At 44.3% G+C, this 14088-nt stretch overlaps 2 protein-coding genes across 2 annotated transcripts in view; one reads left to right on the top strand and one right to left on the bottom strand.

The window, feature by feature from the left end:
• T265_04072 (hypothetical protein) overlaps nucleotides 1–14088 on the top strand; it is a gene marked incomplete at both ends in the record, with an annotated part of 45644 nt that overhangs the window by 1625 nt on the left and 29931 nt on the right. The gene's annotated exons all lie outside the window — the stretch shown is intronic.
• Nucleotides 6550–14088, bottom strand: part of T265_04073 (hypothetical protein) — a gene marked incomplete at both ends in the record, with an annotated part of 20444 nt that continues 12905 nt past the window's right edge. The window contains 5 exons of the mRNA XM_009168719.1: nucleotides 6550–7296; nucleotides 9006–9291; nucleotides 10524–10700; nucleotides 11137–11501; nucleotides 13949–14057. Coding sequence (XP_009166983.1) covers nucleotides 7040–7296; nucleotides 9006–9291; nucleotides 10524–10700; nucleotides 11137–11501; nucleotides 13949–14057 — 1194 coding nt within the window. The remainder of the gene's footprint in view (nucleotides 7297–9005; nucleotides 9292–10523; nucleotides 10701–11136; nucleotides 11502–13948; nucleotides 14058–14088) is intronic.

The raw sequence follows: 14088 nt of genomic DNA, 5'->3' as shown, positions 1-14088 counted from the left end.
GGGGACTGTGCCTACCTGATGAGCCCCAAGAAGGGCGAAAGCGGTCGTGGGCTATCGAAGAGTTTTCAGCAACGTTGTGAGTAGTCTCCTTTATGGTCGTTGGCTTGTTCGCTGAGCTGGGCAATTTGATCGCAAACGTTTCATCACCAATCGAGGTGACATCATCAGTGCGTCATTGGGGGACGTGGCGGTGGGTTAGTGGTTGTGTTGAAATCTTTTTTTCTTCGCCTTGGAAGTCCATTGCCAGAGTACGTCAGCTGAGTAGGTGTTCCCAGTAACTTTCTCTTCTACATTGCTCCGAGACGAATACACTGAATGTTTTGGCCTATTTCATAAGGTGATACACATTGCACGTTGTAAGGTATCCATCTGATCCCCGACTGGCCTTGTCTAAAGGAAAGTTGTCCAATGCTTGAGCTACCGGAATCTAAATGTGATCGGTACCCACCCAGTCTGGTTTTCAAGCAGAAAGCACTTGCACTATGTCTGCTTGATGTGTCTCAAGAAGGAAGACATCGGTGGTGGGCTCACAAAGATTTTCTACTAACCTAATAAATGGTGTGTTCCGTGAAGAGGTTGACAGTCCTTTAAAACTTGCTTCTCGAATGTGCGTTGGCCCAGTCGCATTTGAACCTGTGTACGTTTTCTGAGGGAAATGATCAAGTTATCCAGTTAGGCATATTATAAAACCAAACTATACCAGTTTCCTTATTTAACATTCATGACCATAATACAGAACTGTTAGTGTAACAGCCAAAGCAGAGTTTTGACGACAACGCAAATCACTTTGCATTGTGAACGCTACTGTTATCAGCGCCTTAGTTCCTAATTCGTGTTACCATACAAGAAGCATGTTATGGAGTAAGAGGTCAGGGCCCACCGATGTACTAACCTTAAAACTACTGATATCTCAACAGTAGTCAGGTTTTTCTGGTAAACGTTGTCCCATTTCAAGGTTCACAGTCACCATATTTTGTAATAGCGATGCGAAATATGATGGGACCTAGTTGGTATGAAGAAACAATACGTCCCTGGAAAGGTACTTCTTGCTTCATTTTTAAGGTCTCACCATTCTATCGAGCGTTTACCTTTTAGGGATCCATGCAAGCAGGTATTTGTTCCTATAAGGCTAACATACTGCCCAGTGGTTGTCTCACCAAGCCTGCGCGGCATGTTGCAAAAAAAGTAAATACGGTGCGCTACTCGATCACAATCTGAGAGCATTCTTTTGAGCAGTTTTTGCCTAGCTTGCGTTGGCCAGTTGATTCTTCAGATTTCACAAAAAGTCCTATAGGTAGGCATATGCTAGGGGGTAAATCCTCATAAAATCTTAAATTTTGAAAGAAAAGGCACTTTACGTGGACTGGAAGACACGGAAGGTGACTTTCTGCATAGCTTGCTGCCTACAATGACGCGTGAACAGTTCTTTTTTAGCTACCAGACACATGGACTGGATTCACTGAGCAATCGAAATGGATCTAAGCAACGCAAGGTTAGTTCCACGTTCTCTGACGGGTGTAGTCCATGTCAAAACCATTACCATCAGGAAAATGAATGGCCAAAATTGAATAATGACCGCCTAATATGTACCCGGAGGTCTGATACAATTAGGCGTGAATTATGGCCCACCATTATAGGCTAACTTCAGTTATTAATCAGATGAAATCTTGACCCCATGGCTCACAAACAGTTACGATTTGTTTCAGCAATCCCTGCACATCTGGGCTTTCCGCTATAGCTTCTATTTAAGTGGAAGACAGTGGAAATTGTTTGAACATCTGTAGCGGTCTCACCACTAGTTTAGTAGGGGGGATTGTAGGTTCAAGGGCTATAAACGCTAGTACCCGTATAGTTGTTTCCTTCTGCCTGCTGAGTATGTGTAAACACGGTTTACGTATAATCTTCACCATCCAGGACGTGCGAATCTTGGAGATGCTGACCGAGATAAGTCAGGTGTGACATGTTAGCTTGCCCATTTAATGCTCCGCAGTGAGTTGGCATATGCATTCAAGTGACAATATATGTAAAGAAGACAATAAAAATTCGTTAACAATCACATGAATATTTCAAATTCAGACCTTAGTGAAGTGTGAAGGTTACGTTTATGGAAACCCATTTCAACTTCCAGCTGTTGACAGCACTGTTCTATCCCAGAAGCATGCAAAGATAAGTTGCTCAGTGGTGTGATTGTCCGTCAGATAAGTTGATAGAGCTTTTGTCAGATCGCCACATGACTATATATCTTATAAAAGATCACTCGTAATAGATTACTGTCCAATATACCGTACGAAATCCTTACAGAGCCGTTATGTTCTCTCGGTTCTGTTTCATACTCGGAACATATAAAATTAGACACAAGTGCTTATTGACGATATACTCAACACCAATTTATGTTCCGAACCATATTCATACAGTCTAACTACCGTCTTGTGACAACACCATACCTAATATGGTAGTACGGTATGTGTTTATCTCTCTAGTACGATAAAATTTTTTGTTTTTTTGAGACCATAATAAATGTTACAGTGCATAAGGTCCTTATAAATCCCCTTTGTTCTGGAGGGCGAAAACCCCAGTCGTACGAACGTAATCTCTCTTAGTTGGACTCATTGGGGGAACGTAGAGAGATTTGCCACGTGGAGCATTCGGTCGAGGGTTTGAGCTGACAGGCGGCCCCGAGCGTGAAACTGATGCGTACCTCTCCGAATAATGCGACTGTCACTTAAACGGTGCATTTCAAATTTCAATAAGGCATAACTAAGCCTTTGAGTTTTCGTGGATAACCGAAAACCCCCAGTTGCAGAAGACAATGTCTGGAGGGTGGCCGGCAGATGCAACATATATCGATATGAGAGATTGCCGACAAGAAACTGATTTTACACTCATTTGCGCATCAATCGGGTTTTAATGCGACACTCAGCTGAATCCCAGCAGAAAATCGGGTTTATGATATTCAACTGAATTTGTTGCACACAGATCGCCTGATATTCCATTTGGTACAAGATATCGCTGTTTACTTTCTTGAAGAAGCACTAATCAAGAAGGGTGAAACTGGTAGGGAGCTGTCGAAGGGTATTTATATACTTTATGCATAATGTTTCCTCGAGAATATATAAACCGGGGGGCGTTAGCCCCATTTTCGATCAGGCTACCTTCCAACTGAGTTCCAAACGAACCTTTCTTGTTCGAAAAGCGGTCGTATGTCATGGAAACGAATGCTCTATCGCTTGACAGTGACAATCTGATCGTATTAGGAAGGCTTTCGTCAAGAGGAGGCTGATAGAGAAAGTTTTCAATCAACTGAAAAAAGCTTTGAACCGGTTGAGAAGTCAACATTTCAGAAGGGCTTGATAAACAATCGGAAGTTTTTAACTGGACAGCGTTTCGCTTTTGAGACGAAGGCTTCAGCAGACCAAGTAAGAGGGTCACCAAATTGGCCAGGTTTTAAAGACAGACAGAGAACCAATCACTAAGAGAACGGGTTTGGGTCAGCTGAGCCGACACGTGTGAAGGAGTCATCAACACAAGTACCTTAGATCTGAATCGCACGTAATCTCACCCTCCTCCCCCCAACTAAATTGTCGTAACATTCACAAGCACACAAAACCCAACAAAAACTACCGGTGGCACTCAAGGCGAATCATCAATCGAAGCACCTTGAAGTGGAAGATTAAGGAACCATACCCGATCGAAACCAATTTGAAACTCCCACAACCCACCAACCTTAGGCAAACACACTAACCGACAAGACCGTTTAATTGACATTCAGCACCGGACTAGTGCGCTAATCTGAAGAGGTCATACTGATTGGTTCTCCGTCTGGCCTAAAACGTGGCCAAACTGATGACCTGCTCACTTGGTCTGATGAAGCTTTCGTGTCAAAGGCGAAACACTGCCCAGTCAAAAAACTGTTTACGGAACAGAGAAAATTCTTTGTAAACGATTTAGCAGTGAGTACAAATTAGAAGAGCGGTAAAATACGAATTAGATTATTTGTTTTCCACCTCGGTGGGTGTACTGAGTGATTTGGATGGAAGGTGTTCAAATGATCAGTGGTTTGAGGGAAGGCGGTAATGATGCACAAAACGCTCCCAAAACGATCGCAGCTGTAGACCAGTCATGAATAAAACGTGATAACTGTATCTACGATAACTTCCAGTGCGATGCCATCCGCCATCTGTAACAGCGTCAAATGGACAAACATAACTCTCTTTTCTTGACGTAACACACCACTTATAAGTTCTTTGACAGCCTACGACCAGTTTCGCCCTTCTTCGGGCTCATCAGCTGGGCGTAGTTCCCGGGCTTCAAGCAAGCTTGTGTTCTCCTTGAGCACACATCATACGCAAGTAGCGAAACACACTTATTCCTTCGTTCTCGTTAACACCGACTTAGCTCGAAAATATCACAATCGAGAGATTCCGTTATTACCGATTTATTCGCGACTTACGTACACTTTGGTGTTCAAATAAATGCTAAAGCTGATGTTTTCTTGGGGACCAGTCCAAAGGAGGACGAAGCCGACAGCGGGCTACAGAACATTTTTCGGTACACAAGAAAATATACTGCGATGTTCTGAATATTGATCAAACTGAAATAAAGGGTGGCCTTTGTGTCGCACATTCATTTGGGGTATGGAGTTTCAGATGAGCGTCTCAATGGCACCAGCGTATTTTGAAACTGCAAAGCATCAGTTCTTAAGAAAGTATGACTGGACTATGGACTAACGGAATAGTAGAATTCGACTTTCCAGTGAAGAACTAATTGACGTTTTTTTTACACCTTGATTAGAAGCAGGGCGTTTGGAGAACGCAGACGAAAACAGAGTCAGCTCAACCCTTTTCACTGCGATGATTAGAGAAAGCAAACGATCTGCTCATGAAAACTGAAGAGTCTCCTATGCTTGCACTGTTTGAAACGACATCGCCACTCCTAATGTGAAAAACTGTGGTCACTTCGTCTTTTCTAATTTTCGATGGCATGTCATACCAGTTTTGCCTGAAAACCCGTGTTTTACTGGACTGCGTTTACCAGGTTTCCCGGAACTGTGTTCAGGCCCGAATTCCTGAATTGTTGCAAGTCGTAGAGGTATTCGAGTTGGCCAGATTATTAGATCTGTACTGAAAATGTCTTCTACTGACTTCCCCCCTTATTGAGATTGATTTTTTTCAAAGTTGGCGCCTTACGACTAGATTTACAGAAACAGCTTCGACACAATACTTGCGTTGTGGTGCCAGTCGAGGAATCGTAGTCGAATTCACTTAGATTATTTCCCTCGACTGCTTCCAGCTTGATAGCTCCAGCTCCGGAAAACATGACGATCTCGCTACTTTCGTTCAGTCGAAGAGGGCACCAGTTTGCTTCTTGGGAGGGTATTGAATTTTCGGCCGTATTACACAGAATTCTGTTCACTAACTTGTACGTTCCATTTCGTTCTTGTGAGGGTATTGAATGTTTGGCCGTATTACGCAGAATTCTGTTCACTAACTTGTACGTTCCCTCCAAGCCCCTCGCTGGGTAGTTATACAATTTCCTCTCTACTTGTGCGTCTCGCATCATTGCCGTCAACCGTGGCCGAACGGTTAAGTGTTCAAACTACTAGCCAGGAGGTCGCGGGTTCGAGACCCTCTGGGGTTTCGTGAGATGAGCACTGCTGCTGAAACAACTGTACAGTGCCTCTCGGCTTTTCAGCATAGATTGGCTTCACTTACAGGAGAAAATCTCCACAAATAATCCAAACCTCCTCGCACTGCCAACACCCACTACTAATCTTCTCGTCACAGCAGGTAATAAAAGTAGGGGCGATCCCAAACGTAAAAGAGTAATGTCACCGGTAAATTCGGAGTTTGAACGCACGCTAGTGAACGAGGTTAGAAACAGTTCCAGGGGTTGGCAGATAAGACGACCAAAGTCACCGTGGCAACAAGCGAAATACATGAATAACTTCAGTGCAGTCCGGAAAGAACTATCATGTTGTCACCACCGCAATTACAGGTCAAGACTAAAGCCGTATGCAATCCAGGTTGTCTTTGTGGTCGAGGATAGAAACTAGGGTTGATCATGGAAATGGTCAATTCGAAAAGTTCATCGGAATTCATAATTCCGCATGACATAGTAACTGAAGTTGTGTCCTAGATGTTCCTCTCTTACTTTGAGCATTACTCAATAATTTTGACGTGACGACTCACTCCCATGGTAAACAATTAATCAAATTAGCTTCAAATGACACCTTGATTTTTAGGATCCCAACACCTGTTGGGACGGTCTACATGAGAGTACAAAGTCAGGCAATTGTGCTAAAAACGAGTCACGAAATTTCGGTGAAACCTGACTTCCCGTCTAAAAGCTATGAGCAAAAAAAAACACAACATCCTCCTAATTTTAAAACGCCGGAGGACTATATGGTACTCGGTGCCATCTAACAACTAAGTAAATAAACGCGGACCAGTTTCGGTGAAACTACCCATCCTTGCACGTCAAGTAAACTGACGGGCAGTCATCGTGTTCTAGAATTAAAAGTCACAGTGGAAATAAATGTTTCATATAAGAGGAAGCAGTTTGGCGCAGAATGCGTCGGCGCCTGTGTCACACAATACCAAATACGAGGACAATTGAATCATCCAGAAAAATAGCAGAAATATACACCAAGGTAATAAAGAAACCGAGGACGTAAAATAGACGAGGTGTCAACCACGAATAAACGAGACGGGCGAATCACCTCACTACGACAACGGAATTTCACAGAACACCTGAGTGTGTCAAGTGACCACCGAGATGGGTGGTTACAAGTAATCAGAAATAGCTGGTGGAAGATACCACTGTGCGTGAAATGATCACAGTGATTTGATGAAAGCGTAAGACAACTGCCACATGACAATAAATCGACAAATAGTGAGCGTTAAAGAGACGAAAACACGATAATGATGATCAAGGAAGATAGAAACTACCACAATTCTTAGAGTTCGAATGCACCGTAATCAGACTGAAGTCACACGGGGTGGAAGTACCGGGTTGAGTAGGATTCTACAAAGAATCAGCTTCACATGTAGTCATTTGGGTTCCACACTGGCATTAGAAATTCCCTGAGATTGTTTGGTATTGGAATATGATTGAAGCTATACCACCGGGCGAGATTGTGCGTTACCTTGGCCGCCAATTCACGGAGTGTTGACAAAAGCAAAATCAAATGTGCACACCTGGTTCGCGAACCTTGGCTTTCGCAGAGACGACGCAATAGCTCGGCCCAGACACCTTGGATCCGACTGACGGCTTGTACCTCCAAAAGATCGGCCCTTTCTGGTCAGATGCACAGGGGCGGAGATGACGGAAAAACAGTTAAATGTGTGGACGCACGAGCTGGCGATAATCGCAATCTCGTATTTGGTAAACTCAACAGTGTAAAAAATAATTGGCCTGAAAAGACGAAGCCTAAAAGCTAGCAATAACGGCACAGCGCATCATCATAACAAAAGCACGAAACGTTAATAATCTCCGGGTAGTGGCGGGTTGTGTTTGAGTGAAGCGCGGAAACCTGAGAATGGACGTCTTTCGAAATGAGTTTGTCTAAAACTGCGGTGACTAAGTAGGTGAATACGTCTCAGAGCGCCTCGTGGAGCCAGCTGAAACGGTTATAAGAATAATACGAAGAATGATACTAGTATTCACTAACCGTATTAGTGGGATCAAAAGCGACTAGAAGAGGTATAAAACCGATACGCCGAAAGACTGGATGCCCCTACTCAGCTTTTCTACTAATGCTCCCACCTCTCGCTCTTTTTCAAAATTGATGGGATCAAAAGCGACTAGAAGAGGTATAAAACGCATACGCCGAAAGACTGGATGCCCCTACTCAGCTTTTCTACTAATGCTCCCGCCTCTCGCTCTTTTTCAAAATTGATAACAATGTCGTCTGCGCCATCTGGCGAAGCGGTTTCGGTTGCTTCTAAAGTTACTAGAAACTGTCTGTGATCGGCACACAACTGCATCAGACGTTCACCATTGTCCGTACCTCTAGATTTCAATTCAAGACGACCAGCAGATTGAGCCTTATCAACGCCAAGTCTACACCTACTTGCGCACTCATATCTCCGGCAGCCACAACAACATCTGAGTTCGTAGCCCGTCGCAACATAGTGCTTAAAGCGTTGTAAAAGCTATCCCTGAGTTTATCGGAGCTACAGTCTGTTGAGACATAAGCAGATACGTTGAAAAGGCAGCAATTATCAGCGCAATTACAGGATACTTTCACATACATCAAACGAACCACAGATGCGACTATCAGTGAGTAATCATCCAACCAGAGGCCTTTCAGCTTGGTGGCTTGGGCTAAATCTAACAGAACTAATAACAGCGTCTTCTGCAACAATGGTGCGTATCCGGAGGCGAGCGGCAATTGATGGAAAGACCAGACTACCGTACTTGGGTCGTAAATCCTCGTTCCAGACAGACAGTACACATCAATAGAAAGCGCCACCAAACATTTCATCCTACTTCTATCTACGCGTAAATATGAACACTATTTGAAGATACCATCCTATATAGGATGTATTCATCTCACGAAGTTGAACAGCATGAGACAGAAACGAATATAGGATCAAAGGTTAACAGGGGACTTGTCGCAACAGTGGTATGGTTACGTTTGATGGTAGATTTAGATGCCGGATGTCGGAACTCGACATTCGCGCCCGGGTGTAGACAAATATGGAATTACTTTGGGCCAACAACAGCGGCAGAAAGCGACAGGTTCAATCTCTTGTCATCGTTATGTATAAAGTACATATAGTAAGAACTAACAATCTCCACCGGATGGTGGCTGCCTGATGGGCACCATTGACTTCTTAATGAAAGTTTTAATTCTAAGGCTAAAATCCGCGTGTCCTTTACAAAAGAGACCATCTGAGGGAACAGGCTAGAAGTTAAATTAGGCTGCAAACGACTAGGAGGGGAAATTGTACGTCGTTATTCTAAATAATCCGGAAGCAAGGACCGTGTATGGGTTATCTTACCTGGGGTGAAAAGTACGAGTCCAAGAAGGGGCCCAATTTCCTCGTCAGTCAAACGTAGCTGCGTCAAACGCCAAGCAAACTTTAGGATACGGCTGGGGGTCCACGTATTATCCGTCAGATGGAGATGACTGAAACTCGCTTCTGTAATAAGAAAGTTTGCGTTCCAGGGGCTGACTAAATATGCAGAACATTCACCTTCTGAGGTGGAGATCTCAGTGCCATCACCGGTGCATAAAGCTGATTCTCCCTCTGGCGCCAAGCGGTAGTTATTGCACATCAACAAGAACTGAAATAGAAATGAACAGTAAGTCGCATATGTCGACCTCACATTAGGAGCTACAAAATTGTACTAAAATATGCAGATGCGACATCCCATCGACTAAATAAGGTATCGACAAAGCACTAGCGATACTGAAGCAAGCCATCATGAGTGGAACTAAGGAGCAAGGGATAGCCGAGGATCCCAACCCCAGGTTCCAGTGGCCACAAAGTACCTTCGCGCAAAAGTTCTTCCATTCTTCCCATAGCCTTGTGGATCGCATTACCCCTGCAAGGTCTTGAAGTGCATCCACGAACAAAAGTCAGAGATCAGTGGATATGATTTGCTAGAATTCTGCAAGCTTTCTGACTGCGAGCCGTGGATGCGTCCTTATAACGCTAACTCAGTGCTCCACTCCATTTGAACCGGTTAATTTCATCAGTTTTAACATAACATCCCGGTATTCTCAAGTGGCGCAACGTATACAGTGTTTGACATACGATCCATATTGTCAGTGTTTCTTAGGCTTTAAGTATCGAGATTTTTTTTAGTGATTTTAAGATTCTCGTGTATGTTGGTCGCTCGCCTGTTTCTGCTAATCTATTGATTGTCTACGGGGCCCTTTGCTACCACCATAGACGACGACCTAGGGCAGAAATCAAGACGTGGATATTCATCGGACTGACCGTTCTCGTAAAGTATGTTACTATGCCATTGTACATTCTATCAGTAAAATAAGTCTCTTCGACTGCTTAAAAACAAGTGATAATGCAGTGTGCTCACCAAAAGTTTCAGCGTGGCATAGCTCCGTAGGACTGGACTACGAGGAAACATACAAGAGTTAGGGGATGAAAAAATTGTTCAGCTGTAGCACCCTTTCGGTGCCTAGCTGCCATGCCCATGGAAGGATGCACGAGGGCTGGGATAATGTCATGCTGCACAAGCCTAGAAACAAGCATTCGAGATGCTGAGGTTGGTGTGACCCAGGGATCTTTTGGTCCACAAGCTGGGTCCTTAACAACTGAGCTATGGGATGGTGCACCCAAACTTGGTGTGACAGGCCACAAGCGTGGCCGTTCTTCACAATTATGAATCTCGACAACAGGGCATTTATCAGTGCACTTGGTCGAAAAAGTGCAAGAATCACCGGGAACGTAATCTGGGCAATTTGGCAACAGAGCTCACAAGATCTGGAACAGGCGAACACCTGTGATAACCACGACAGAATGGATGTGTGATCCCGATAAACTGGTACGTACTGTTAGTTCCATTAGACAACCACGAATCAAGATTGCTTGGTCATGCTGAGAGAGTTGAGCAAATTCTGCAAGGCAACCGGAAAATTGATAGGCAAAGCAAAGTTGAGCTGGACACAGAATTTGTTCGACTGAAGTGATGACAATTTTCCCGTCTGATTCCGGCAGGCAAGAGTTCATCTGCAAAAAAGACAAACGGATGAGAGATGTATCACTTAAACACTACTTGTAGTACTAAACGATTCTGTCCTCCGACAGCCAACTAAAGGTCCGGGCTGTCAACTATCTTTGATCGATACATTGGCGAATTACTGAAACAATAACGAAGGGTATGCTTTACTTTTTCTGACGGAGGAATGAGATATTAGGGATACAAGACTCTTAGTTAGTAAAGTCATCGACAGAATCGAGCAGGCCACCTGCGAAACTGAAACTCTCTAATCTTCTGGGGGATGAGTACGTCGATGGTTAAAATCACTGTCATACTTATTACAGCTACGTGGTCTTAAGTATCCTTTCCTGGTTGGATTACGGTTGCCAGCACCGGACATGAGGAAAACTAGCTGGGAGACTAGAAAAAATGAAGCGAATAAGGAATGGAACAATGTTTTCTAACCTGCATTCGAGTTTCGGCCAAAGAATGTTTCTTGCTCGCCCGAACTAAGTCATGCAGGCTAACGATGATCTGGCGGTCTTGAGGAGAGAGGAAATTGGTGGTTGGTGAGAGCTTTCCCAATGGATTTGTTAAAGCTGAAGGGAATGAAATGCTGCTCCCAGCAGTCCAGCCAACGGTGGATTGCTCTGTTCCGGAATAAACGGATCTGGGTGTCGTTTGAGAACTGCAGGCATCCGAGCGATTTACATCACAAGGGAGCATCGGTTCTGGATGCTCTGACGACGTATGTGCAGATTTGTTAGACCTTCTGCGTCCCGTTGTTTTCGATGATTTTTTATTGCCTGCTGGCTGTTTTCTTCGGACGGCTGAAAGGCAACAAGAAACAAACAGTTACTAACGAGGATACATGTCCCGATTTTGTAGTCAGGATTTCCATCCAACAAGTTAGTGCGAAAGACTTTGTATCAGGCAATCCACGGCCAACTAAACCGAAACATATCACAACAAAATTACATCATCCTATTGTCCAAACGTGATCTTAAATGTGAAGCACTGAACCACCGCAGATGAGGAACTAAATGAATACACTTCACATTCGAAAACTTGGTGTATTTTTCACCGAACTTCCGCTGCCGATTGACCGAAAACGAGTGTTTTTGTGTGGAGACCATATCCATCGGGTAACTAAATCGATCAAAATTCTCTTCAAAATTCGTTTCTTAGTTGATTCGTCTTGGATGTTTGAGCGCGGATCGTTGTGGTTGAGCAGTGTGGAGAGTATACAAGTTTGTGATTGCCAAACGAAAACGATAAACTATATTTTACATAAGGAGGATGATTTTTCTCTAAGTACTTAGCGCAACACCGTAAGTAACAAGAATATCACAGGGTTGGACGTAGTTATTGTGGTTCGACAAGGGTATTCGCTGTCACCAGTTCCACCGTTTATCAGGGCGCGCAAATGAAGTCCAGAATGAGGAATCTGGGCGAGAAGTATGCTGACAAATATCAGCACAATTCTTAAGCTACCATGGCGAGAAGTATGCTCACAACAAATATCAGCACAATTCTTAAGCTACCAAAGCATGCGGTGAACGACCTGAATTTCAATTTACGCGTCCAAATCACAAGCAACGAGGTGTGGCGACTAGAGTGGGAATTTGTCCATCCAAGCCACCATGTTGTTCGTTCAAAGAACGTTCACGAATTCTAATCTTCGGGTGTCTAGTAGTTCGAACATTACAATACAACCAGCGCGAGCGACCGAATGGCAGCACACAAAAACTGGAAGACGAGGCAATTGGTCTTTGTTCCAATAACTCAACATTTGGGTTTGTACAGCCAGCAACATGTTTATTGTGCTGTAATGGCTTGATGATGGGAAACAAAGCCGTCCATGCTTGCCACACCATGTTGTCATGAATTCACCGGCGTCACATTGTTCCATCAGTGAAAAACCTACACACCTTTGCCCTCGAAGCGATAGCTCTGACGTGGGACAGCCACCAAACCATGTTCATCAGGCGATAAGGGAGATGACTGTTCCTCAGTCAGGGCTTGTGTGCCTAAAATCCTACACTGTCTGACCATCTGATACGCTCCGATAAAGACGAAAGGCCTCGTACAGTTTAGCTTTCTTGCTTAATGGCTAGAGCGCCAAGTTACTGACCGGAAGGCCCGTGGTTCGAATTCAACCTCTGCATCTGAACTTCCCCTGTCTAGGCATGGGCGACCTGGCAGTGTTCCAGCCCTCGTACCTTCTTTGGGGTGCATGGCAGCTAACACAGCTGAACGGTTTATTTCTTTTTCCGGAGAACACATCTACCATAAACGTCCAGTGAAATTTCAAGCCCGCGACCCGCAAGACTGCGTATGAATAGACAAAAAGAACTGTGCAAAATAAAGGTATTTCGATACATGATGTATCTGACTTAACGGGAGTAAAACATGGCGTCTAGCCAAGTGCTTTTTCTGAATATCAGGTAACACACCTCGCCGATATTGATCAGGTGTTTCATAAAACCTGGGCAATGTTGTGGAGGGATCAGTGATCAAACCGGAGAAGTCTCCCATTGTCACCACGCATAGTGGTCATTAGAGCCCAAGATGGGTTAGTGGTTAAGGAGGCAGCTTATGGGCCGGAAGGACCATTGTTCGAACTCAACCTCGGCAACTCGAATGCTCCTGCCTAGACTTGGACAACCTGGTAGTGGTCCAGCCCTCGTACCTCCTTCGGGGTGCATGGCAGTTGGGCACCGAAAGGGTGCTACAGCTGAACGACGATAGTCGTCACAAAGCGCCTTGTGGTAGGGTAGGGTGGGTTTAGCTTTTCCAATTCGAAGGCAAGTTCGTCCAATTCTTACGCTGCCGTCCATGCGGCCAAATTAATTCAAATAGACATTTTTAAGCATCTGGTTCAGGAAAAGCAACATCGTCAAAAGAAGTGTTGGAGAGATATAGAGGGGAGATTTTTACCCTCAGATTCTGACAAGCTCTGGCAATCAACGGTGTCGAATGTTGCTTTCAACCAACCTTTGATCGTTGGGAGAGATCAAGCACCTGCAGAGTTATGGTCACTGAATCCTTAAAGGATTGTTCGGAAGATTCAACCGGGGGAATGGGATGTATACGTTTACCTGTACAAGAAGTATCTCAGTTTCATGAAAAAGAAGTCGGTCAGTATGGACAGTAGAAGCGGTGATTTATCGGCCTTGGTAAGATGAAGGATAACTGGGAATAAGAGCCCCACAGCAATCAAAACAAACACCATATAAATATGAAGTCACTGAAGGAACGGATGCTGAGTACTCACCGTCTTTGGACATTCCGCTGGCAAGGCATTTAAGAAATCGACAATGCTGGCACTTGTTACGGAGCGCACGATTAACCTCACAACTGCCGTTACGAGCACAGGCGTAGGTCTGATTACGGTGAACCGCTCGTCGGAAAAAG

Source organism: Opisthorchis viverrini, assembly GCF_000715545.1.
Source record: "Opisthorchis viverrini unplaced genomic scaffold opera_v5_64, whole genome shotgun sequence".
Taxonomy (NCBI): domain Eukaryota; kingdom Metazoa; phylum Platyhelminthes; class Trematoda; order Opisthorchiida; family Opisthorchiidae; genus Opisthorchis; species Opisthorchis viverrini.
The sequence above is the reverse complement of the archived record's forward strand: the minus strand, read 5'-3'. Positions and strand labels throughout refer to the sequence as shown.